This window comes from Tachyglossus aculeatus, chromosome 1 (genome assembly GCF_015852505.1).
Source record: "Tachyglossus aculeatus isolate mTacAcu1 chromosome 1, mTacAcu1.pri, whole genome shotgun sequence".
Taxonomy (NCBI): Eukaryota; Metazoa; Chordata; class Mammalia; order Monotremata; family Tachyglossidae; genus Tachyglossus; species Tachyglossus aculeatus.
In genome coordinates, this window is record NC_052066.1 from 67569458 (window position 1) to 67594086 (window position 24629).

The following is a 24629-nucleotide window of genomic DNA, read 5'->3' on the forward strand; positions in this document are numbered from 1 at the left end:
CTTGCCCCAAGTCACACAGCTGACAATCGGCAGAGGCGGGATTTGAACCCACGACCCCACATCCACACTCAGACACAACCTGGGCCCGAGATGGACGGAATGGGGGACGACGAAGGGCCTTGTCCCTTTCAGGTCCCCCAGAGGGAACAGGCCGGGCGGGGAGGAGGAGGCACAAAGCAGAGAGGCGGCAGCCAGCTGACTTGAATCCGTGTTTAATCATGACGGGCACGGCCCTTCCCCTCCTCACCGGCCTGCATGGCGGCGTTGGCCGGAGCGGGGACGGGACCGTGTCGTAAGGAGGGGCTGGGGCAGATGCCCCCGGCAGCCGGGATGGCCGTCCCGAGAGGGATTTCCTTGAAATAAAAAAGGAAAAAAAAAAAAAAGAAAAGGGGACCTCCCCCCACCGAGCGCCCACGCACACATACACACGCACCAAATTTCATGACTTTATATATAATATATCTCTATGCCCCGGGGAGGGGCCGTGTGGCAGCGTCAAAGGGGAGAGGGAGGAAGTGGGGGCCCGGGCGGCAGCTCCAAGCCATCCTGCCTCGTCAGCCACCGCTTTATTAGCTCAGACACACCGCGCTACAGGCGCCATGGGCCGCCCTCCGCCCCCCTGCCCGCCTCCCCCCCGCCACGGCAGTCCGGGCCCGGGCCCTCAATTGGGATCGGACTCCTCTTCGGCCTCCCGCAGCCACGTGAAGAAAGCGGTGACGGACTTGAGGGCCACCCCCTTGCCTTGCTGCTCCGCGGGGTCCTTGCTGCTTTCCCAACTGTAGAAGGCCTCCTCCTTCACCACGTCCTCGTCGTACAGCGTGTCGAAGAACATCCGCAGCAAGTCTGCAAAGGAGACGGGGTACTGACCGGGCACCTCACGGGGACGGCGCGGGTGCCCGGGGGACGGAGGGCGAGGTGCCAAAAGTAGGTTAACAGGGCAGCGTGGCTCAGTGGAAAAGAGCCCGGGCTTTGGAGTCAGAGGTCACGGGTTCAAATCCCAGCTCCGCCAATTGTCAATCAATCGTATTTATTGAGCGCTTACTATGTGCAGAGCACTGTACTAAGCGCTTGGGAAGTACAAATTGGCAACACATAGAGACAGTCCCTACCCAACAGTGGGCTCACAGTCTAAAAGGGGGAGACAGAGAACAGAACCAAACATACCAACAAAATAAAATAAATAGGATAGAAATGTACAAGTAAAATAGAGTAAGAAATATGTACAACCATGTATACATATATACAGGTGCTGTGGGGAAGGGAAGGAGGTAAGATGGGGGGATGGAGAGGGGGACGAGGGGGAGCTGGGTCAGCTGGGTGACTTTGGGCAAGTCATTTAACTTCTCTGGGCCTCAGTTCTCCCATCTGGAAAATGGGGATGAAGACTGTGAGCCCCACGTGGGACAGCCTGATCACCTTGTATCCTCCCCAGCGCTTAGGACAGTGCTCTGCACATAGTAAGCGCTTAATAAATGCCATCAAAAAAAAAAAAAAGAGGGGCAAAGCGGGCGGGGAGAGCGCCAAGGAGGGCCGGCCTTGAAGCCAACGGAAAGGAGTTCCATTTGGTGATAATAATAATAATGACGGCATTTATTAAGCGCTTACTAGGTGCCAAGCACTGTTCTAGGCGTTGATGGATGGGCAGCCGTTGGAGGTTTGGGCGATGTTCATTCATTCATTGTCATTTATTGAGCACTTCCTGGGTGCGGAGCACCGTACTAAGCGCCAGGGAGAGGGCAATACAATAAACGGACACATTAGAGAAGCAGCGTGGCTCAGTGGAAAAGAGCCCGGGCTTTGGAGGTCATGGGTTCCAATCCCGGCTCCGCCACTTGTAGGCTGTGTGACTTTGGGCGAGTCACTTCACTTCTCTGGGCCTCAGTTCCCCCACCTGTAAAATGGGGATGAAGACTGTGAGCCCCCCCACAACCTGATCACCTTGTAACCTCCCCAGCACTTAGAACACCATCGTCATCAATCGTATTTATTGAGCGCTTACTGTGTGCGGAGCACTGTACTAAGCGCTTGGGAAGTACAAGTTGGCAACATATAGAGACGGTCCCTACCCAACAGTGAGCTCACAGTCTAAAAGTGCTTTGCACATAGTAAGCGCTTAATAAATGCATTATTATTTTTTTATTATTATTATTGCCTGTCCACAAGAGCTGACACTTTAAGAGGACGTGTGCAGAATGGTTTTTTGGAAAGACCATCCGGGCAGCAGTGAAGTATGGACCGGAGAGGGGGAAAGGTTGGACGCTGGGAGGTCAGCAGGAAGGCTGATAACGCGGTCAAGATCATCATCATCAATCGTATTTATTGAGCGCTTACTACGTGCAGAGCACTGTACTAAGCGCTTGGGAAGTACAAATTGGCAACATATAGAGACAGTCCCTACCCAACAGTGGGCTCACAGTCTAAAAGGTGGGCTCACAGTCTAAAAGATGGGATGGGACGTGTGCTTGGGTGGCAGTTTGGATGGAGGAAAGGGGGGGGTGCACAGATTTTAAAGACATTGTGAAGGTACATCTGCCAGGATTCGGTGACTGGCTGAATATGTGGGTTGAAGGACAGAGATGAGTCAAGGATAATGCCAAGGTTGCGGGCTTGCAAAACACAGTGATGTCAACAGCGGTGGGAAAGTCAGACGGCAGTTGGGGTGGGAAGATGGGTGCCGTTTTGGATAAGTTAAATTTGAGATGTCGGCAGGACTTCCAAGAAGGGATGTCCTTGAGGCAGGAGGAAATGCGAGACTGCAGAGGAGAAAGATCGGGGATGGAGATGGAGATTTGGGAATCATCTGCAGAGATGGTTGTGAAAGCCAAAGGAGTGAACGAGCTCTCCAAGGGAGTGGGTGTAGGTGCAGAACAGAAGGAAACCCAGAACTGAGCCTTGAGACTCCCAAAGGGAGGGGAGCCGGGGAAAGACACTGAGAAGGCGCAACCAGACATAAAACCGGGAGAGGGACGTGCCAGTGAAGCCAAAGTTAGATCATGTTTCCAGAAGAGGGTGTTCCACAAGGTGAAGGGAGATGAAAAGTCGAGGAGGAAGACGGGAGTTAGGATCTGTTGGACCTGGCAAGCAGAGGGCAGTCTCGGTGGAGCAGAAAGAAGGGGGGGAAACCAGATTGTCGGGGGGACGGAGGAGAGGAAGCAGGTGTAAACAAACTCACTCGAATTTAGAAAGAAATGATAGGGGAGAAATGGGACGATAACGGGAAGGTGCCACGGCATCATCGGATGGTTTTTCAGGGATAGGCTCGAGTCGAAAGAAGGAAACAGGCCTCCCCCCCCGCCACCCGCTGAGAAGTAGAAAGAGCGCAGGCTTGGGGGGTCAGAGGGCGTGGGTTCTAATCCCTGCTCTGCCACTTGTCGGCTGTGTGACTTTGGGCAAGTCACTCAGCTCCTCTGTGTCTCAGCTACCTCATCTGTAAAACGGGGATTGAGACCGTGAGGCCCCCCCCCGTGGGACAACTGCATAACCTTGTATTTTCCCCAGCGTTTAGGACAGTTCTTGGCACACAGAAGCACTTAAATACCATCATCACCCACGTCTGCTTTCTGGCCAAATTTCCTCCCCTCCTATCCCACCCGGGTTTGTTCATCACCTTACAAAAAAAAAAAAAAAAAAATCAATCAACGCTATTTATTGAGCGCTTACTGCGTGCAGGGCACTGTACCTAAGCTCTTGGGAGCATACGATGTAAGAGTTGGTGGACACGTTCCCTGTCCACCACGAGCTCGAAGTATTTCAGCCTTGTAGAGCCTTGGTTTTAGGCCATTTAGGGGATGGAGAAATACCAGGGCCGGCTACATCCTAGTTGGGCCAGGACAACCTTGCCGATGGCCGGGTTGGCGCATGCTCAGTTTCGGGCCCCCGCGGCATTCCGAGACCCGGCCCTTGGAATTCTTGGGAATTCTCAGATCAACGGCAATAGGCAGGGGGACTTATTTCGGGCCGCTCGACTGATAGCGCCCTGGCGACACTTCCCCGTTGCCCCCCACCCGAGTCCCCCAGCCCCCAGCCTGCACTTACTGGCCGGCTGCTCCAGGGTGACTACGAGGGCTTGGAGGGCGTATAAGGCCTGGAGCTCCTTCTGTTCATCGTTCAGGTACTTCTGAAGCAGTTTCGCTCGCGCTTTTAGCACCGCCACGTCTACCCGAAGTGGAGATTCGACTGCGGAGAAGCCAAAGGGAAGGGCTGGTCTGAGTCCCCTGGCCCCAGAGAGCCCCCCCTACCACCAACTTTGGGGCTGGGAGACAAGACTGACCCACCCAGGGGTTTCATTCCCCCCCCGCCCCGCCCGTAGCCCCCTTACAGATAATGGCAGAGTAGCAGACCGCTGTCATGAGAGCCCGCACCAACGTATTGGACGCCACCTGCGGCTCACTCAGGTTGGTCTGGGAAAGAGGGAGAACTGGCATGAGTTTTGCCCCTCCAGAGCTAGGCGCCCCCACTGCCCTCGTCTCCCCCGCACCTCTATCCACTCGTAGACGCCCTGGTTGTTGGTGTTCTCCTTCAGCAGCTTCTCTAACTGCTTGCTCAGTTCCTCTGAGGGCAGTTCCTCTGTTTGGCTGGGGGTCTCGGGTTCCTCCCCGAGCGTGTACTCCAATTTCTGGAACAAGATGGGGAGAGGGGGGCCCGGGCTCAGTGAGTACCTCGTTCTCGCCTGTCCCGCCATCGACCCCCGGCCCACATCATCCCCCGGGCCTGGAACGCCCTCCCTCTGCCCATCCGCCAAGCTAGCTCTCTTCCTCCCTTCAAGGCCCTACTGAGAGCTCACCTCCTCCAGGAGGCCTTCCCAGACTGAGCCCCTTCCTTCCTCTCCCCCTCGTCCCCCTCTCCATCCCCCCATCCTACCTCCTTCCCTTCCCCACAGCACCTGTATATATGTTTGTACATATTTATTACTCTATTTATTTTACTTGTACATATCTGGTCTATTTTATTTTGTTAGTATGTTTGTTTTGTTCTCTGTCCCCCCCTTTTAGACTGTGAACCCACTGTTGGGTAGGGACTATATACGTTGCCAATTTGTACTTCCCAAGCGCTTAGTACAGTGCTCTGCACATAGTAAGCGCTAAATAAATACGATTGATGATGATGATGATGATGAAGGGAGGAGAAGGCAAGGACACAAACCAAGGCCGCCCCACCAGCCACGCACCTGCTCGGCGATGAAGGCGTTGACGTCCCGGTCCTCCGGCAAGAACTCCTTCCAGCTCAGTTCCGCCTCTCGCCACAGGGACCCCGTCTTCTTGGGACCCTGGATGAGGCAGCGCCCTTCAGCTCGGGACCCCGCAAGGACCCCAGCGGCCCCCGAAAGCCTGCTCCCCTCCCGGCGCCGAACTCCGAGCGCCCGGGGGGGCTGACGCGACCCCTCCCGGGACGAGACAGAGAGCGGGGCTGGGGGTGCCGCGGTCCTCGCCCTCACTCACCACACCCTTGCAGAGCAGCCGCAGGATCTCCAGCAGCAGGGGGCTGGCCTTACCCAGGGGCCTCAGAGGCTTGGCGATCTCCCTGCGGAGGCGGGACCCACTCAGTCTCGGAGGGGTTCTGCCGCTCCACCCCAAGCCCTGCCCTGATCCACCCATCGAGTTTATGTGTGCAGAGCACTGTGCTAAGTGCTTGGCAGGTACAACAGAGGCGCTAGACGTTTCCTGCCCGTGACGCGGATTCCCAGGATCCCAGGATTCCCAGGCAGCTCTCCCTGAGCAGCCTCACCTCCGGCTCCCAAGGCCCAGTGGGGAGGTGACAAGACCTTTCCAGGCCTGTCTCACGCCGGGGCACACTCGGAGCGGGTCCGAGCAGGAGAGGGCCTTCCGGCCTGGGCCATCCAGTGCTCTAGCCCTCAGGCCTACAGGTGGGTCAGTCTGCCGCCCGCCTCGGCCTTTGACAGGAGGCCCCGGGGACGGAGAGGAGAGGGAGGCGTTACCTGAACAGCTCCCCCATCAAAAGGCCCCCTTCATGCAGCAGGGGGGTCACCAGTTCAGCCAGGTACAGCCACACGTGGGGGATGTCGATCTCCATGTCTTCTGCCACCTCCAGGATCTCGTGGAGCCTGTGGGGACAGGGGAGCGTCTGCCCGCTGGCCAACCCCCTCTGCCATTCCACTCCACGGGTTTCAGGTAGCCACCAGTGGCGGGCAGGGCAGGGCAGGGCGTTCCGCTCTCTGGGCAGAACACGACGGCAAGCAGGCTGCCGCTGATTTCCTCAACGCCCAAACAGTTCCCTCAGGTTCTGGTTGGAGAACTGAGTATATCTGGCCGGCTCCTGTCCACTTGACAGGGTTCCCCACCCTCTTTGGATCTACCTTCCAGGCAGAGAACATCTTTTAAGTCCAACCTTGTGAACAGAGCTGTCACCGTACCCTAGAAGCAGCAGGCTGCCCAACCCAAGACGGGACCTGTCCTTGCCCACTCCGCCTGGACTACCGAGATCCACGATGCCAGAAGCAGGGGGGTGGTCGGGACAGAGCAGCAGGGCTTTAAGCTCAGGGGGTTGGCTGCGAGGGGGTCAGTCTGTCTCACCCCTGGTAGTACTGGGTGGAGAGGAGGTGGCCCGCGGATATCAGCTGGTGCAGCAGCTGGCCCATGTGCTCGCGGGCGATGGTGCTGCGCTCCAGCGTCGACTCGATGCCGTTCCGCACGAAGATGAAGAGCAGGGAGGGCGAGGCTAGTTCCTGCACGCACTGCACGGCCTCCTGCGGGGTCGGGAAGGGGTAACCGGTCACCTGGCCGACTCACCCGCCCCACCGCGTCATCCCTCCCTCTCTCGCCAACTAGGCCTCCGGCCCCTCGACCCACCTTCATGTCATTGAGATGCAAGAACTCCTCAATGATGGCCTTGGATTTCTTTTCTAACTCCTCCTCTGACAGGGCCGCCTTCTGGGGGGCTGCCGGGGGCAGGGCCGCCTCCTGCTTCGCTGGGGAGGCGAAGCCACGGGAGAGGCTCAAGCTCCGGGCCTTCCCTCTTCCCCCTCCCGGGCCCGGGGCTGCCCCGTCCCCGTCCGGCTCCTCGCCAGCTTCTGCCCGAGACCCCGTGGCGTCCCCCCACACCGAGGGGGTGGACCCCACCCCCGGCCCCAGCTACCTACCAGGGTCCCGGCCACGGTCCTCTGTCAGACTAGACGCCTTGCGCAGCCCGTCGGTCGGGAGAGGCCGTTCCCGGCTCCGCTCCTCCGGCTCCTTGCTGAAGCTGCGCTTGGTGAGGGGGGCCCGGGCTCGCTCCGGCCTGTCTCCCCGCTCGCTCCTCTCGCCCCGCTCGCCCCTCTCGCCCCGCTCTCCCCTCTCTCCGGCCTTCTCGCCCCGTTCCCGGCTCAGGCTACTCCTGGCAGAAAGACGCACAAAACACGCTGAGCACCTCTGCTCTCCCGGCGGACACACCCCCTCAAACCCAGGTGGTCCCGAAGAAACCCTATGGTTGTCGACACAGGGTGTCCCCGCATCGGCCGGGGAGCAACGGGTGAAGAGGGAGGGGCCCAGGAGAGGAAGACAGCAGGAACCGTAGCGTTTATCAAGTATCAGAATGGAACAACCAGGGGCTTGGGAGTCACAGGGTCCGGGTTTGGATCCTGCCTCCACCACTGGCTGCCTGTGAAACCTTGGGCAAGACGCCGCATTTCTTTGTGCCTCAGTTCCCTTAACTGTAAAATGGGGATTCAATACCCGTTCTCCCTCCTACTCTGTGAACCTCATATGGGACAGGGACGGTATTCCACCTGAATAACTTCTATTCACTCAGTCGTACAGCGTGTGCAAAGCACCATACTAAACGTTTAGGTTATCCACCCCTGTGCTTGGGATGTAGTAAGCACTTCACTATTAACTGTGGAGTACCTACTTGGTGTGGTGCATCGTACTAGGTGCTCAAGAGGTACGGAATAACAAACAAAAGTGGCACACACACCCCCGCCTGCAACTTGCACTGCAAGGGAGCTGGGGAGGAGACAAACGGCGAACGTGTGTGTAACTAGAGTGGCTCAAATACAGGAATTGGGAGTAGAAATGTCTGCATACGCACGCCAAGGAGACTTCAGAGAGGTCGGCGAGTCCCAGAACCTCACCTCTGTACTACTCGCCGGGTATCTGCGCTGTCCGCGGGTGCCGCCTGCTGAAGGGCTGAGAAGCGGTTCAAGGTGCTAGTGGCTGAGCGGCCCGACTCGGACGCTAAGGAGAGGGGAGAAGGACAGAGAGAGAGAGAGAGCCACCCGGGGCGGTCAGCCCAGGCCTCGGGCCGGCCGGCCAATGACCCCTCTTTCCTGGCTCCCCTCTGCCCCTCGCCTCCCTCCAGAGCACCGTACCTGTCTCAGGAGGCTTGGCCCCAGTGCCGCCACTGCTGCCCTTGCCCCAGCTCAGCCGCCCCCCGGGTGCAAACAGCTGGTTGTTGGAGTCGATGGATCCAGGCTGACAGGAGAGGAGAGGAGGAGAGGTGTCCCAAGGCTGTGGGCCCCGTGCCCGCGCCCCGGCGGGTCTCCCTCCGGCTCCCGGCCCATCCTCCGCCTGCCCTCGATTCCCACCTGCCACCCCCGCCCTCCCCACCTTGGTGATCTTGGTGAGGCGGGAGGTGTCGATGGGCCTGCTGCCCTTGCTGATAGGGACGGTGTTCCAGCCGCCGTCGTCCACAATCAGACCGCGGCCTGGGGGAGAACACGGAGACCCATCAGGGTGCAGGACGGGGGTGGGTGGGTCCCCGACGCCCAGTAAACACCCACCCACCCGCCCGCCCGTTCCTCTCCGCCTCGGCAGACTTACTGCCTGGGGGTGGTCCGGGCGGCCCCCGGCGCTTGTCACCACCCTTGGCCATGAGCTGCTGCACTTTGATGTGCTCCCGATGCTCTTCCAGCTCAGCCTCTTTGTGGATCTGGTCGATGGTTTTGGGGCCCTGGTCTCCCCGGCGCGGGACCCAGCTGCTCTGCAGGGACGGGCGCGAAGAAGAGGGGACACCTCAGCTGCGGAGGGGCTCGGCGGGCCGGGGGGACGGATGAGGTGGGGGGGGGGACAGATGGGGGACGGTAGGCCACAGCCCGGTGGGGAGTGGCGGGGAGCCCGTACCCTGCGCAGATCCAGCACATCCTGCAGCATGAATCGAATCCGGGATGAGGTCTTCTTCTCCTTGATGATCTTCTCCATCTGGTTGAAGTACTGATCCATGCGGGGCTGCGGAGCCGGAGAGGAAACGAGAGTCAGAGACGCCGGCTCCCCCACCCGGGGCCGAGAGGCTCCCGGACCCGCCTCCCCGCCCGCGCCTCTCCTCAGATCCTCAGTTCCATCACGGGGTGTCAGTGGCCCAGACACGACGGCTCAAGCGAACGTTCATCAGCGGAGACGGCGGGCCCCGCCCGGCTCCCCACGCCCCGAGTCCCGCGTACCTTGGCCTTCTCAAAGTCGAGGTCCTTGCCGATGGTGGTGAGCAGGCGGCAGAGGCACTCGAGGGACTCTTCGTCGTGGTTCTTGAGCAGCTTGACCACACAGTCGTGCATGATGGCCTCCGTCAGCATCTTCAGCTTGAACAGCTCCCCGATGAACTTGATGTTCCCCAGGGATCGCCGTCGGGCGATATCCCGGGCCTCCTCCAGCTCCTCCTTGAGCCTTGCCTTCTCTTCGGGCTAGAAGGGCCAGAGCGGGCACGAAAAGGCCCGTCACGAGATGCCCCACGGCCCCATCTCACCTCCAAACGTTGGGCCGAAACAGGGCCGGTTGAAGCCTCGCCCGGGTCCGGCACGAGGGACCCGGGACCCCAAGCCGGGGGAGAAGTCCCAACCAATCTAACCGCCAAGCCCCCGCCAACGTCCCCCGGCCACCGTGACTTGGGGGGCCGGGGCCGAAGGATCAGTCCGGCCCCCCCCGGGCTCACCGTGGCGGCCTCGTCCATCTCTTTCTGTTTCTTCTCAAATACTTCGTCGTCGTCCTTGTCCTTCTCAAACTCCTTCTGACACCGGTTCAGCAGCAGCTTCCGGAAGTTCACGGTCACGGCTGGCTTGTCCGTCGTGGGCACTTTCAACTAGGAGTCGGAGGGTGGGAGAGGTGTAAGGGGGGCACCAGGCAAGGCGAGGGTGGGTATGGAAAACCGGGAGACTGTCTCTTTATGTTGCCAACTTGTACTTCCCAAGCGCTTAGTACAGTGCTCTGCACACAGTAAGCGCTCAATAAATACAATTGATTGATTGATTGCGAGGCTGATAACACTAACTGCCGTCCCCACTACTACTAGCGCTACCAATAATAATTACGAGGATGGCATTTGTTAAGCGCTTACTATGTGCGAAGCACTGTTCTAAGCGCTGGGGTGGATACAAAGTAATCAGGTTGTCCCACGTGGGGCTCAGTCTTAATCCCCAAATGAGGTAACTGAGGCCCAGAGAAGTGAAGTGACTTGCCCAAAGTCACACAGCTGACAAGCAGCGGAGCCAAGATTAGAACCCATGACTGACTCCCAAAGCCGGGCTCTTTCCACTGAGCCACGCTGCTTCTCTACTACTAACAACGACGATGATATTTGTTAAGCGCTTACTACGTGCCAAGCACTCTTCTAAGCGCTGGGGGAGATACAAGGTCATCAGGTTGTCCCACGTGGGGCTCAGTCTTAATCCCCAAGTTACAGATGAGGAAACTGAGGCCCAGAGACGTGAAGCGACTTGCCCAAAGTCACACAGCAGACACTTGGCAGAGTCAGGATTTGAACCCACGACCTCTGACTCCCAAGGCCGTGCTCTTGCTACTATCAGGGGCGAGCTGAGCGGTCAGATCCAGGAGATGGCAGGGACCCCGGAAGAGGGGAACACGGCGGATTTGGGGGGGGAAGGGGACGAAGAAGGATGGGGGAAATGCAGACGGACCCCCATGAGACAGCGGCACATGTTGGCATACGCCACGGAGAAGTTGGGCTCGGAGATGGCCTTCTCGAAGATGAGGTCGATGACCCCCTTGAGCCGCTCTTCGGTGTCGATGGCCAGCTCCGTCACTTGTCGCATCAGCTGCTGGAACATCTGGGGCGTCAACTTGTTCAGGATGGAGCGCACCCTGCGGAACAGGTCCTGGGAGGAGGAGGAGGAGGAGGAGGGGAACGGCCAGGCGCCAGACGGAAAGAGGAATCAGAGCGGGGTCCCGGGGACCACGGCGGCCCGCTGGATGGGCTCCGGGTTCGGGCTCCCCGGGGGCCCCCGCGCTCCACGGGTACCTGGGTCTTGCTGTCGACATCTTCCTCGCCCCGCTCCTTCTCCGTGGGGCCGCGCTTGCTGCTGGGCTTCCAGGCTTTCTCGGCCTTGTTCAGTTTGACGTCTTCGCTCAGGGACACCGTGGCGATAATCTTGCGCGGCTCCTTGCGGAGGCCTTGCTGAGAGCGGCGGGGGCCCAGGCCGGCTGGCTGGATCCGTGGGAGGGGAAGGGAGGGGACCGCGGTCCGCGCGTCAGCCTCCGCCTCCCCCCGCCGGCGTCCACGCAGCCCATCCGCCCACCCGCAGCACGGCCCACTGCTGCGCGTCCCCTCCGTCTCCACTCACCGGCCCGCGGGGCAGCAGCTCCCCGCCGGGCCCCCCGCCCGGCCCGCCCCTCGGAGGGCCGCGGCTACTGAGGGTCGGCCGGCCGAGGTTGGCGAAAGACGGGGTGAAGTCGGGTCCGCAGTTCATGCCCGTCAGCCGGGTGGGGTCCAGAGGACGCAGGGGGGTCTTGTTGGCCTGTGCGGGGGGGAGAGGGGGTTAAAGGCTCAGGCTTCGCTTCTCCTCCTCCCCCGGCCCCGCCCCGGACACCTGGCCTCAACGACCTTGTCCAGCACGACGTCACTGATGTGCGGCAGACCCTCGGGCTTCTGCATGCTGGCGAAGATGAACTGGAAGCCGAGCAGGAACTCGCGGTCGTAGCGTTTCTTCTCCTCGGGGTTCAGGGGCTTCCAGTTTTCTGCAGAGGAGCGAGAGATGTTGCCGCGGGACCGCCCCCAGGCCCTGGCCTCCCGGGGCCCCGGCCCCCTCACCGAGCTCCCCCTCAGATCCTCAGCTTCATCGAGGGGTATCACCCGTCAGCGGCCCAGACACAGCGGTCCAAAAGAGGTCATCACCGGAGAGCACCCATCCGGGCAGCCACCCGCTCCCTCCCCGAGACCCTGGGTCCCGGCCCTCACCCTCTTTGTACTGGTACTTCTGGTCTCCGGGTTGGATGTTCTCGGCATTGTCCGTTTTATCCTCTTTCTCCTCCCAGGTTTCGTCCGCATCCTCGGGCGGGGCCGGGGCAGGGGCGCCGCCGCCGCCCTCGGGCTCTGCGGCGGGGCCGGGGCCTGCGGGGGGCTGGTTTTCCACCTCGGACACCCCATCGCTCACCTGCGTGTTGGGCGTGGGGGGCCAGAGCGCTCAGCTTCCAACCCGAGCCGCTCCGGGCACCGCCATCCCCTGACCAGCCCTCCTCCCCCTTCCCCGCCACTCACCTCCTTGAAGGCATCTAGAAGATCCCCCACGGCCTCCTTCTTGTTCAACTCCTTTATTCTCCGCTTCCTCTTTGGCACCGACACTGCCACTGGGGGAGAGTCGGGAGGAGGAGGTGGCTACGAGGCCCTCGCCCCTTCCCTCCGTGGATCTTTCCGGGCCCTCCCCCTCCTCCCGCGGGTCCCGACCGGGCCCCTTCCTCAGATCCTCGGTTCCATCGCCAGGTCTCGGTGGCCCGGACACGAGGGCCCAAACGGGGAGTCGTCAGTGAAGGGGGGAGAAGGAACGGAGCGGCCATCCCGCCAACCCTCCCCGGCCTCACCTGCCGTGGCTGTTTCTTCAGGACTCTGGGTAGGGGGAGCCGGGACGGGGGTGCTCTCCGGGAGAGACGATTCCCCTCCTTTCCCTTCCTGGGCCTCTCCGCCCTCCTCCTCTTCACCACCACCTTCCTCCTCCTCCTCCTCCTCCTCTTCTTCTTCTTCCTCCTCTTCCTCCTCCTCCTCCACTTGGGCAGGGGGAGCAGCCGGGGGGACGGCAAGGGGAGCGTCGGGGAGGGCCGTGGCCGGAAGCTCTTCGGGCTGCTCCTGGGGCGGCTCCTGGGGCTGCTCCTGGGGCTGCTCCTGGGGCGGCTCCTCGGGCTCCGAGATGGGGTTCAGGTCCGTGGCCGGGGGCGAGGGGGTCCCGTTGGGCAGCTCCTCGGGCTGAGCGGTGGGGGCGGCCAAAACGGGTTCCGGGGGGCAGGCCAGGGGCGGGGGCGCGGCCGTCGGCTCCGGCTCCGGCTCTTCGGACGGAGACAGGCCGTTGGGCTCGGGAGCGGCCTCCGACTCGGGAGGCGGCGGGGGGGAACCGGGGCCCCGGAGAGCGGCCGGGGGCTCGGGCTCGGGCTCGGGCGGCGGGCTCGGGGCCGAAGCCTCCTCCCCCGCCGGCGGCTCCGGAGGGCCGGGGGGCTGCGCGGAGGGGCAAGCCGGGTCCCTGGCTTCGTGGGGGACGGGCGGCTCGGCCGGCAAAGTCACCGGCGCGACCCCCGGCGACCCCGGCGTCCCTGTGTCCCCGGGGCCGGCCGGGGCCGGGGCGCCGGGCTCAGGCCCCTGCTCGACGAGCGAGGGGGGCGAGCGGGCCGGGGAGGGCAGGGGGGTCTGCGAGGGGGACTCCGAGGGGCTCTGCTCCGGAGCGGCTCCTGCCCGGCCTCCCGCCGGGATGCCCTGCGGCCGGTCGTCTGGAACACGGAGCGGGGAGAGAGGTGAGCCCGGAGACCGGGAGACTCCCTTCCCCCCCACCCCCAACGGCGGGGACCCCGGCCACAACCTACCCGGCCGGACCACGACGGCTACGTGAGCGGCCTCTCCGTTGGCCTGCGGCTCCAGACTTCCACCCGCCTGCGGGACGCTCAGAGTCAGACGCCGACGCCGACGCCCCGAGAGCCGCCCGCCCCCACCGACCAAATTCCGCTGGGGTCAGCCTTCTCCCCCCCCACCCGACCGCCGCAGGGGCGGCCAACGGGCCAGCGGACGTCCGGGCCGGAGAACCCAACCGGCCGTACCTGAGGGGGCGTGGGGGTGGACGAGGTCCGGGCCCCGGACATGATTTCCTCCGTGATATCTTTTCCTCCTTGATTGGGATCGCGAATCCGGATCTGGGGGAAGGGGGCCGGGGGGGTGACGAGGGAGCGGGGCTTCCCCGGAGCCGGAGGCGGATCCCCCCCCCGCCCGCCCCCGAACCCCCGACCCCTCCCGCCCCGTCCCGGACGAGGCGGCCTGTGGTCCGGCGGGGGGGACGGCGGGACCGGGCCCACGGTGGGCGGAGCCGCGGTGACTCAGCGGCTTCCCCGGCCCCGGCACCCTGTTCCGGGCACCACGCCCAGGGCTGGAAGGCTGAGCAGGAGCTGCCAGGCCGGGCCATGGGGGAGGGGGCGGAAGCCGATCGTTCCCCAACAGACCGATTGGGACCCCTGACTAACCCTTAATTCCGGGCCCCCGGCTCTCCGATGCCCCAACGGGCTTGGCCGAGTCGCGAGTCCCGATGCGCGACGTCCCCTCCGCCCCAGCCGGCCCCCGCTCCCCTTCACCCGCGCCCCGGCCTGGCGGCTCCCCCTCGCCGCCTCCACGGGGCCAGCCGAGGCCCCCTCGCGCCCCGCGGCTCCCCGAGCTCCTCCCGGGCCGGGGCCGGCGGCCGCTCACCGTCTTGCGCTCCCTCTTGGGAGCCGCCATCTGGGGCGGCTGGTTCATCATGACAGGGGCGGGGGCCACGCCGGCCGGGAACTGCTGCACGCCCTGCGCCGGGTAGTAGGCGCCCGCTGCGGAGGAGGCGGGGAGACCGTCGGCGGCGTCCGGGGCCCCCCCACGCCGCCCCAAGGGCCGGGAGGGGGGGGGGAGGGGGAGGGAGAGGGTTGGGTCCGGCCCCCCGGCCACCCCCTCCGCCCCCGGGAACGCGGCGTCTGAAGAAGTCGGGGAACCAGTCTGGGCCGCGTTTACAAGGATTCCTGACACGAGTGCGTCTCCAGGAGGCACCCGCCGGCCCCGCCGCCGAGCCTCACACCCCCGGGCCCCCCCACGGCACCCCACCTTCCGGAGCCACGAGGGCCCGGGAGCAGGAGCCGAGCCATCCCCGGCCAGAGACAGAGAGGGAGGTCTCCCACCGGGCCTCGCCACCCTGTTTGCCCCGCCGCGTCCCAGAGGCACGACCCCCGGGCGGAGCCGGGCCGAGGCAAGCGTCGGCAAGGAGCCTCCGCGTGGCACCGGGCGGCCCACCCCGCCTTGTCTGCCTCCTGGCCGGGCCAAGCCCGGGCCGACCCCCCGGGCCCGCTCGGTTCACGCAAGAGGATCAGGGAAGGGGAGGAGACTGAAGCGGTGGGGGCTGAGCCCGGGGACGGGCTAGGCCTCACCCACAGGGCCCGGCCTTCCTCACGCAAGGGGCGGGACGGAGGGGAACGCCAACCCCATCACCGGAGGAGCCACGGCCCACGACCTCCCGAATCCCGTTTCCGCCCAGGAGCCTGGGCCTCGGTCGGGGGGTGGTTTTGGCTTCTCCTGCCCTCCGTGTCCCTCCCAGAGTCTGTCCCTCTCCCTCTCCGCTCCCGCCCCCAACCCCCCACACCTGTTAAATATTAAGCGGCAGCTCCCACCCAGCAGTAGCCTCGCGGCCCCAACGCCAAGGCGGCCGGGGCCGCAGGGGGACGGGACCCCAGCCCCGTCGCCCCCGGGCTCCCCGGACCCTCACGGTCCCTCTCGGCCCCTCCCCGCTCACCGTAGGTGCCGAACTCGGTGGGGCTGGCGCTGGTATAGAAGCTGGGGGCTCCCGGCTGCACGGGGTACTGCTGGGTCGGGACGACGTAAGTGGAGCGCCCCTGGGGGGGACGGGGGGAGGGGAGGGGGGGAAAAACGGGGTTCGGGGGGGAGGGCTGTGAGTGGCCAGCCGGGGGTATCGCTCCCGGGTCGGCCTCTCCGGGCGGCGCGGGCAGCCGGCCGAATCGGGCCGGGGGCTGGGGACCCCGGCCTCACCTGTCCGGGGATGTAGTAGGCGCCCTGGGAGGCCTGGTAGGAGAGCTGGGAGGGAATCATCATCACTTGGGAGCCAGCAGGGTAGACGTGGGCGGCCGGGCCGGGCCGGGCGGGGGCCGCGCTTTGCACTCGGGAGGCGGCGCTGCTGGGGGGTTGTGCCCGGCTCGGGTAGAAGTGCTGCAGTGGGGCGGGGGGGGGGGGGGGGAGAGGCCCGGGGGCCCGGTCGGCACCGCGAAGGCATGGGGAAACGGGCGGCGAACCGCAGCCGTCGCCCCCATCTCCCGACCCCGGCGTCCGCGTCTACACGCAGACAGGCTTGGACCGGGCCGCGGACGTGTTGCGGAGCAGGGGAAACGAGGGGGTCACGGGAAACACCCCTCGGGCCCGGAGGCTCCTCCAGCTCAAAACACACACCTCTATCCCCAATCCCACCCTCTGCATCCCCGCCTCCACGCAGACTCGTCGGTTCCCCGCCGCCGCCGCCAGCAGCAGCGGCGTATATAACCTTCCCCTCCTCTCCCGAAAAGGCTCTCCAGGCTCCTTAGGCCACCACCCCTTCGATGCCCCGCTCCACGGGGCCCTTTCAGCCACCAGCCGTGACGGCCCGCTGACGAGGCGGCGCTCGATGTGGCCTGCTCCACCCCTTCCCAGGCCAGAGACTAGGAGGGGACCACCCCCCCACCACGCGCTTCTCTCCCTTCAGGACGGGGAGGAAGCGCCCGTGTGGGCGGGGGGCAGGGGGATGCCCCGGGCAGCGGTGGGCCTCCTCCCTGGAGAGGCAGAGCAGAAAATCGCCCTCCTCGGGACCCTGTCTCTGCCTCCCGACCCTCGGCGGGAGGCGGGCCGAGGGGGAGCGGACAATCAGGGAGGGAGCGTTACCTGCAGAGACCTGAATCCTCCCTGAAAGCACATGGGGACAGGAAAGAAGCAAGAGTTACCCCCGGCGGCCCCAGGAGGGGAAAGAAAGGGCTGGGAAGGGCTTGCCCAGAGGGACGGGGGAGACCGGAGGACAAGGAAGGGGCACCCCCTCCTCCGCCCCCATCCGCCGCCTGGGAGGGACCAGGGGGAATCGAGTCAGTCCACTGCGGCCACCGGGAGAGAAAGAGGAAGCAGAGAGAGGCGGTTACCGGCGCTGCCCGGGGAAGGAGAGAGGCCCACCGAGTCAGGCCGGGGCCAGGCCTCGAAGCGCCGGCCACCCCCCCGGACCCCTCACCTGGCGGGGCTGAGAAGGCGTGTTCATTGGTGTCGCTTGCGGCGCGTTGAACACCACCGGTGCCGCCTGCCCCGGGGGGAACGCCGGCTGAAGGGGAGAGACCGGAGCTCAGGCCGCCGGCGGGCGGGAAGGAAGCCAACTGAGGGAGTTGGTCCGGAGGCCTCCCCGCCAGCCGCCGTGTCCGTCCGTCCGTCCGTCCGTCCGTCCGTCTGTCTGTCTCTCCCTCCCCACGGCCCCCTCTCCCGCTCAGGGGCCGCCGGGCCGCCCGCCCTCTATCTGGCAGCGGACGGGTGCACTTTGCCCCCGCTCACACGGCGGGCGCGGAGGAGATGGCGGAGCGGGCCCCGAACGGCGGGCCCCCTTCTCCCACCCGGTCCCTCGTCCGTTACCTGCGGGAGTCCGGGGGACGGGGCGGGCGGGGGGCCTGTGGGCTGTGGAGCTTTGTTCATTTCATTTGGTGCCACATTTGGGTCCCCCCGGCACCTGTCGGGGGAGAGAGAGAGACACAGACGGGCTGGAGAAGGGGAGCGGTGCGGCTCGGTGGAAAGAGCCCGGGCTTTGGAGTCGGAGGTCCCGGGTTCGAATCCCGGCTCCACCACGCGGCTGCTGTGTGACCTTGGGGGAGTCGCTTAAATTCTCGGAGCCTCAGCTACCTCACCTGGAAAACGGGGGTAAAGACTGCGAGCCCCACGTGGGGCAACCCGATCGCCCTGTAACCTCCCCGGCGCTTAGAACAGTGCTTTGCACATGGGAAGCGCTTGACAAACGCCATCATTATTATTATTAGAAAGGAGCCCGTTATTGGGTAGGGACCGTCTCTAAACGTTGCCAACTTACACTTCCCAAGCACTTAGAACAGTACTTTGCACATAGTAAGCACTTGACAAACGCCATCATTATTATTACTATTAGAAGGGAGCCCATTGTTGGGTAGAGACCGGCTCTAAACGTTGCCACTTGTACTTTCCAAGCGCTTAGAACAGTGCTTTGCACCTAGTAAGCACTTAACAAATGCCATCATTATCATTACTATTATCAGAAGGGAGCCCATTGTTGGGTACAGACCGTCTCTAAACGTTGCCAGTTGCACTTTCCAAGCGCTTAGAACAGTGCTTTGCACCTAGTAAGCGCTTAACAAATGCCGTCATTATTATTACTATTATCAGAAGGGAGCCCATTGTTGGGTAGAGACCCTCTCTAAACGTTGCCATTTTGTACTTTCCAAGCGCTTAGAACAGTGCTTCGCACACAGTAAGCGCTTAACAAACGCCATCATTATTATTACTATTATCAGAAGCGAGCCCATTGTTGGGTAGAGACCCTCTCTAAACGTTGCCATTTTGTACTTCCCAAGCGCTTAGAACAGTGCTTTGCACACAGTAAGCGCCAAACGCCACCATTATTACTATTATCAGAAGGGAGCCCATTGTTGGGTAGAGACCCTCTCTAAACGTTGCCAACTTGTACTTCCCAAGCGCTTAGATCAGTGCTTTGCACATAGTAAGCGTTTGACAAACGCCATCGTTATTATTATTATTATTAGAAGGGAGCCCGTTGTCGGGTAGGGACCATCTCTAAGCGTTGCCAACTTGCACTTCCCAAGCGCTTAGTACGGTGCCCTGAGTAAGCGCTCAATCAATCCGGTTGAAAGAAAAAAAGAAGGGCCCGGGGGGATGAGAACATGGGGTACACGGGCAAGCCGGGCACACTCTCTCCCTCTCCCTCCGTGCCAGGCAGGGCCTCCCAAGGGTCCAGGTGATTCATTCATTCAATTTATTGGGCGCTTACTGTGTGCAGAGCACTGTACTAAGCGCTTGGGAAGTCCAAGTTGGCAACATCTGGAGACGGAACCTACCCACCAGTGGGCTCACAGTCTAGCAGGGTGATCGGGGGTCCTCCCCAGTCCCCCGCCCACCCCCAGACTCGCCCCGCTTCTCACTCACCCCCTCGGGAAAGGTCAAGTCCACGGTGAGGCCTACAGGGTCTGGGCATCCGCCAGCCTGCGGGGGGGGAAAAGGGGGGAGGGCCGGGAACAGAGGACACCGGGAGCGGGGGAGGGGGGCGATCAGGGCCGGGCCCCCGCACCGGCCGGACCGGAAATTCCAGGTCCCGTCCCTCCGTCCGTCTCCCCCACTCCCCCAAACCCCGGGGCGGGCCCAGGGAGGAGATGGAGGGGCGGAGGGGACGGGGGCACCCGCACAGGCCCAAAGTCGAGGGTGGCGGGGCTGAGGGCCCACGGGGCGGTCTTCTACACTGCCAGCTTGGACTCCCCAAGCGCTTAGTCCGGTGCTCTGCACACAGGAGGCGCTCAGTAAATACGATTGATTGAATGAATGAATGAATAATAGACTGTGAGTCTGCTGTTGGGTAGGGACCGTCTCTATATGTGGCCAGCTTGGACTTCCCAAGCGCCTAATCCGGTGCTGTGCACACAGTAGGCGCTCAATAAATACGACTGAATGAATAGACTGTGAGCCCGCTGTTGGGTAGGGGCCGTCTCTATATGTGGCCAATTTGGACTCCCCAAGCGCCTAGTCCGGTGCTGTGCACACAGTAGGCGCTCAATAAATACGATTGAACGAATAGACTGTGAGCCCGCTGCTGGGCAGGGGCCGTCTCTATATGTCGCCAACTTGGACTCCCCAAGCGCCTAGTCCAGTGCTGAGCACACTGTAAGCGCTCAGTAAATACGAATGAATGAATGACTAGACTGTGAGCCCGCTGCTGGGCAGGGGCCGTCTCTCTATGTCGCCAACTTGGACTCCCCAAGCGCCTAGTCCAGTGCTGTGCACACTGTAAGCGCTCAGTAAATACGAATGAATGAATGACTAGACTGTGAGCCCGCTGTTGGGTAGGGGCCGTCTCTACATGTCGCCAACTTGGACTCCCCAAGCGCTTAGTCCAGTGCTCCGCACACAGTAGGCGCTCACTAAATACGATGGAATGAATGAATGGGGGGGCAGCGTCCAAGCGCTTAGTCCGGTGCTCAGCACACAGTAGGCGCTCACTAAATACGACGGAATGAATGAATGCGGGGCAGCGGCCAGTGCTTCGCACAGTAGGCGCTCACTAAAAACGATGGAATGAATGAATGCAGGGCAGCGGCCAGTGCTTCGCACAGTAGGCGCTCACTAAATACGATGGAATGAATGAATGCGAGGCAGCGGCCAGTGCTTCGCACACAGTAGGCGCTCACTAAATACGATGGAATGAATGAATGCAGGGCAGCGGCCAGTGCTTCGCACAGTAGGCGCTCACTAAATACGATGGAATGAATGAATGCGAGGCAGCGGCCAGTGCTTCGCACACAGTAGGCGCTCACTACATCTGATGGAATGAATGAATGCGGGGCAGCGACCAGTGCTTCGCACACAGTAGGCGCTCACTAAATCCGATGGAATGAATGAATGTGGGTCCGCACACAGTAGGCGCTCACTAAATCCGATGGAATGAATGAATGCGGGTCCGCACACAGTAGGCGCTCACTAAATACGATGGAATGAATGAATGCGGAGCACACACAGTAGGCGCTCACCAAATACGATGGAATGAATGAATGGGGGTGGAGGGGACAGGCCGTGCGCTTAGTCCGGTTCTCGGCACACAGTAGGCGCTCACTAAATACGACGGAATGAATGAATGCGGAGCACAGACAGTAGGCGCTCACTAAATCCGATGGAATGAATGAATGCGGAGCACACACAGTAGGCGCTCACTAAATCCCATGGAATGAATGAATGCGGAGCACACACAGTAGGCGCTCACCAAATACGATGGAATGAACGAATGGGGGTGGGGGGGGGAGAGGCCGGGCGCTTAGTCCGGTGCTCGGCACACAGTAGGCGCTCAATAAATACGATGGAATGAATGAATGTGGGGCAGCGGCCGGCACTCCGCGCACAGTATGCGCTCACTAAATAAGATGGAATGAATGAATGAATGCGGGGCAGGGACCAGTGCTCCGCACACAGTAGGCGCTCACTAAATACGACGGGATGAATGAATGGGGAGCACACACAGTAGGCGCTCACCAAATACGATGGAATGAATGAATGGGGGTGGGGGGGCGAGGCCGTGCGCTTAGTCCGGTGCTCGGCACACAGTAAGTGCTCAATAAATACGACGGAATGAATGAATGTGGGGCAGCGGCCGGCACTCCGCGCACAGTAGGCGCTCACTAAATACGATGGAATGAATGAATGAATGCGGGGCAGCGACCAGCGCTCCGCACACAGTAGGCGCTCACTACATCCGATGGAATGAATGAATGGGGGGCACACACAGTAGGCGCTCACCAAATACGATGGAATGAATGAATGGGAGGAGAGGGGCCGGGCGCTTAGTCCGGTGCTGGGCACACAGTAAGTGCTCACTAAATACGACGGAATGAATGAATGCGGGGCAGCGGCCAGTGCTTCGCACACAGTGGGCGCTCACTAAATACGATGGAATGAATGAATGAATGAATGCGGGGCAGCGACCAGCGCTCCGCACACAGTAGGCGCTCACTAAATCCGATGGAATGAATGAATGGGGGGCACACACAGTAGGCGCTCACCAAATACGATGGAATGAATGAATGGGGGGAGAGGGACCGGGCGCTTAGTCCGGTGCTGGGCACACAGTAAGTGCTCAATAAATACGATGGAATGAATGAATGCGGGGCAGCGGCCAGTGCTTCGCACACAGTAGGCGCTCGCTAAATACGATGGATTGAATGAATGAATGCGGGGCAGGGACCAGTAGGCGCTCACTAAATCCGATGGAATGAATGAATAGGGAGCACACACAGTAGGCGCTCACCAAATACGATGGAATGAATGAATGGGGGGGGAGAGGAGCCGGGCGCTTAGTCCGGTGCTCGGCACACAGTAGGCGCTCACTAAATACGACGGAATGAATGAATGCGGGTCCGCACACAGTAGGCGCTCACTAAATCCGATGGAATGAATGAATGGGGAGCACACACAGTAGGCGCTCACCCAATACGATGGAATGAATGAATGGGGGTGGAGGGGACAGGCCGTGCGCTTAGTCCGGTGCTCGGCACACAGTAAGTGCTCAATAAATACGATGGAATGAATGAATGTGGGGCAGCGGCCGGCACTCCGCGCACAGTAGGCGCTCACTAAATACGATGGAATGAATGAATGAATGCGGGGCAGGGACCAGCGCTCCGCACACAGTAGGCGCTCACTAAATACGACGGAATGAATGAATGGGGAGCACACACAGTAGGCGCTCACCCAATACGATGGAATGAATGAATAGGGGGAGAGGGACCGGGCGCTTAGTCCGGTGCTCCGCACACAGTAAGTGCTCACTAAATACGACGGAATGAATGAATGCGGGGCAGCGGCCAGCGCTTCGCACACAGTGGGCGCTCACTAAATCCGATGGAATGAATGAATGCGGAGCCCACACAGTAGGCGCTCACCCAATACGATGGAATGAATGAATGAATGGGGGGGGAGAGGAGCCGGGCGCTTAGTCCGGTGCTCGGCACACAGTAAGTGCTCAATAAATACGACGGAATGAATGAATGCGGGTCCGCACACAGTACGCTAAATCCGACGGAATGAATGAATGCGGAGCCCACACAGTAGGTGCTCACCCAATCCGATGGAATGAATGAATGAATGGGGGGGGAGAGGAGCCGGGCGCTTAGTCCGGTGCTGGGCACACAGTAAGTGCTCAATAAATACGACGGAATGAATGAATGCGGGGCAGCGGCCAGTGCTTCGCACACAGTGGGCGCTCACTAAATCCGATGGAATGAATGAATGCGGAGCACACACAGTAGGCGCTCACCAAATACGATGGAATGAATGAATGAATGGGGGGGGAGAGGAGCCGGGCGCTTAGTCCGGTGCTCGGCACACAGTAAGTGCTCAATAAATACGACGGAATGAATGAATGCGGGTCCGCACACCGTACGCTAAATCCGACGGAATGAATGAATGCGGAGCCCACACAGTAGGCGCTCACCCAATACGATGGAATGAATGAATGAATGGGGGGGAGAGGAGCCGGGCGCTTAGTCCGGTGCTGGGCACACAGTAGGCGCTCAATAAATACGACGGAATGAATGAATGCGGGTCCGCACACCGTACACTAAATCCGACGGAATGAATGAATGCGGAGCCCACACAGTAGGCGCTCACCCAATCCGATGGAATGAATGAATGAATGCGGGGCAGCGTCCAAGCGCTTAGTCCGGTGCTGGGCGCTCCCTAAATAGGCCGGAATGAATGAATGAATGGATAGATGAATGAATGAATGAGGAGGCCCGGGGGAAGCGAGGGGACGGTGGCTGGGAGCACGCGGGGCAGGGAACAACGTGTCACTTCCCGGCGGCGGCGGCGGGCGGGGGGAGGCCCGCGGGCCGCGCCCCGGGCTCCGCGGGGGGGGTCCCTTCCCCTCCCTCCCGTCCGTCCGTCCGTCCGTCCGCCCGCCCGCCGCACGGGCCGGGCCGGGAGCACGTGCGGGCCGGGCCGGGCCGGGCCTGGGGGGCGTCGCGTCCGCGCGGGCGGCCCCGGGCCGGATGGCGGCGGATGCGGGGGGCGGCCGGCGGGGAAGGAGGGGGGGGCGCGGGGAGGGAGGGAGGGGGGAGGGGAGGGGAGGGGTCCCGGACATGGCGCCGTTACCTTCAGTCTCCTTCAGTCGGCGCGGCCGGGCCCCCACGCAGCCGCACAGGCGCCGTCCACGACCATTTCCGGCTCCCGCACCCCGCTCCGGCTCCGCGCGGCCGACGCTGCCCCGCAGGCGCAGGCGCCCTCGACACGTGACCGGGGGATGGGTGGGGGGGGCGCCCCCGGCACGTGACTTCCGGTCCGCCCCGCGGCGGCGGCGGCGGCGCCCCCCGACGGCCGCCCCCGGGAACGGAGCCCCCCCACGCACGCGCCAGCGCCCCCCGCCGGCGGGGCGGGAGGAGGGGCAAAATAAACAAATGTGTTGGTATTCGTTAGAGCTTACTATATAATAATAATAATGGCATTTATTAAGCGCTTGGTATGTGCAAAGCGCTGTTCTAAGCGCTGGGGAGGTTACTATGATAATCATCGTAATAATGAGGATGATGGTATTTGTTAAGCGCTTACTATAATAATAATAATGATGGTATCTGTTAAGCGCTTACTACGATAATAATAATGATGGTATCTGTTAAGCGCTTACTATAATAATAATGATGGTATTTGTTAAGCGCTTACTGTAATAATAATGATGGTATTTGTTAAGCGCTTACTATAATAATAATAATAATAATAAATGTATCTGTTAAGCGCTTACTATAATAATAATAATGATGGTATCTGTTAAGCGCTTACTATAATAATAATGATGGTATTTGTTAAGCGCTTACTGTAATAATAATGATGGTATTTGTGAAGCGCTTACTATAATAATAATAATAATAATAAATGTATCTGTTAAGCGCTTACTATAATAATAATAATGATGGTATCTGTTAAGCGCTTACTATAATAATAATGATGGTATTTGTTAA

At 61.5% G+C, this 24629-nt stretch overlaps 1 protein-coding gene and 3 non-coding genes across 7 annotated transcripts; all 4 read right to left on the reverse strand.

Moving 5' to 3' along the window:
- Positions 1 to 619: 619 nt before the first annotated feature.
- Positions 620 to 23875, reverse strand: EIF4G1 (eukaryotic translation initiation factor 4 gamma 1). Of its 4 annotated transcripts, none has more exons than XM_038748193.1 (34): positions 23770 to 23875; positions 19066 to 19122; positions 17512 to 17605; positions 17123 to 17209; positions 16789 to 16809; positions 15910 to 16086; positions 15656 to 15722; positions 14590 to 14705; positions 13953 to 14045; positions 13722 to 13788; positions 12735 to 13628; positions 12415 to 12503; positions 12115 to 12310; positions 11761 to 11894; positions 11501 to 11674; positions 11179 to 11364; positions 10838 to 11035; positions 9856 to 10002; positions 9371 to 9607; positions 9054 to 9158; positions 8754 to 8913; positions 8541 to 8638; positions 8303 to 8405; positions 8066 to 8168; positions 7097 to 7329; positions 6807 to 6925; positions 6531 to 6703; positions 5936 to 6061; positions 5439 to 5520; positions 5168 to 5266; positions 4478 to 4615; positions 4319 to 4400; positions 4036 to 4176; positions 620 to 843 (listed from the first exon to the last, which is right to left on the reverse strand). In XM_038748193.1, exons 3-34 carry the CDS (start codon positions 17569 to 17571, stop codon positions 662 to 664), a joined length of 4887 nt encoding a protein of 1628 aa, XP_038604121.1. In that variant the 5' UTR covers positions 17572 to 17605; positions 19066 to 19122; positions 23770 to 23875; the 3' UTR covers positions 620 to 661. The 4 variants fall into 4 exon arrangements, with proteins under 4 accessions (XP_038604121.1, XP_038604043.1, XP_038603876.1 ...); XM_038748115.1 differs by having other exon boundaries at positions 15656 to 15725; XM_038747948.1 differs by having other exon boundaries at positions 15656 to 15755.
- LOC119935969 lies at positions 9250 to 9326 on the reverse strand. Its single transcript, XR_005453568.1, has one exon. It is a non-coding gene; the product is annotated as a small nucleolar RNA SNORD66 (small nucleolar RNA).
- LOC119935991 lies at positions 11975 to 12056 on the reverse strand. Its single transcript, XR_005453590.1, has one exon. It is a non-coding gene; the product is annotated as a small nucleolar RNA SNORD66 (small nucleolar RNA).
- Positions 12609 to 12685, reverse strand: LOC119935980. The gene has a single exon (XR_005453579.1). It is a non-coding gene; the product is annotated as a small nucleolar RNA SNORD66 (small nucleolar RNA).
- Positions 23876 to 24629: the final 754 nt, after the last annotated feature.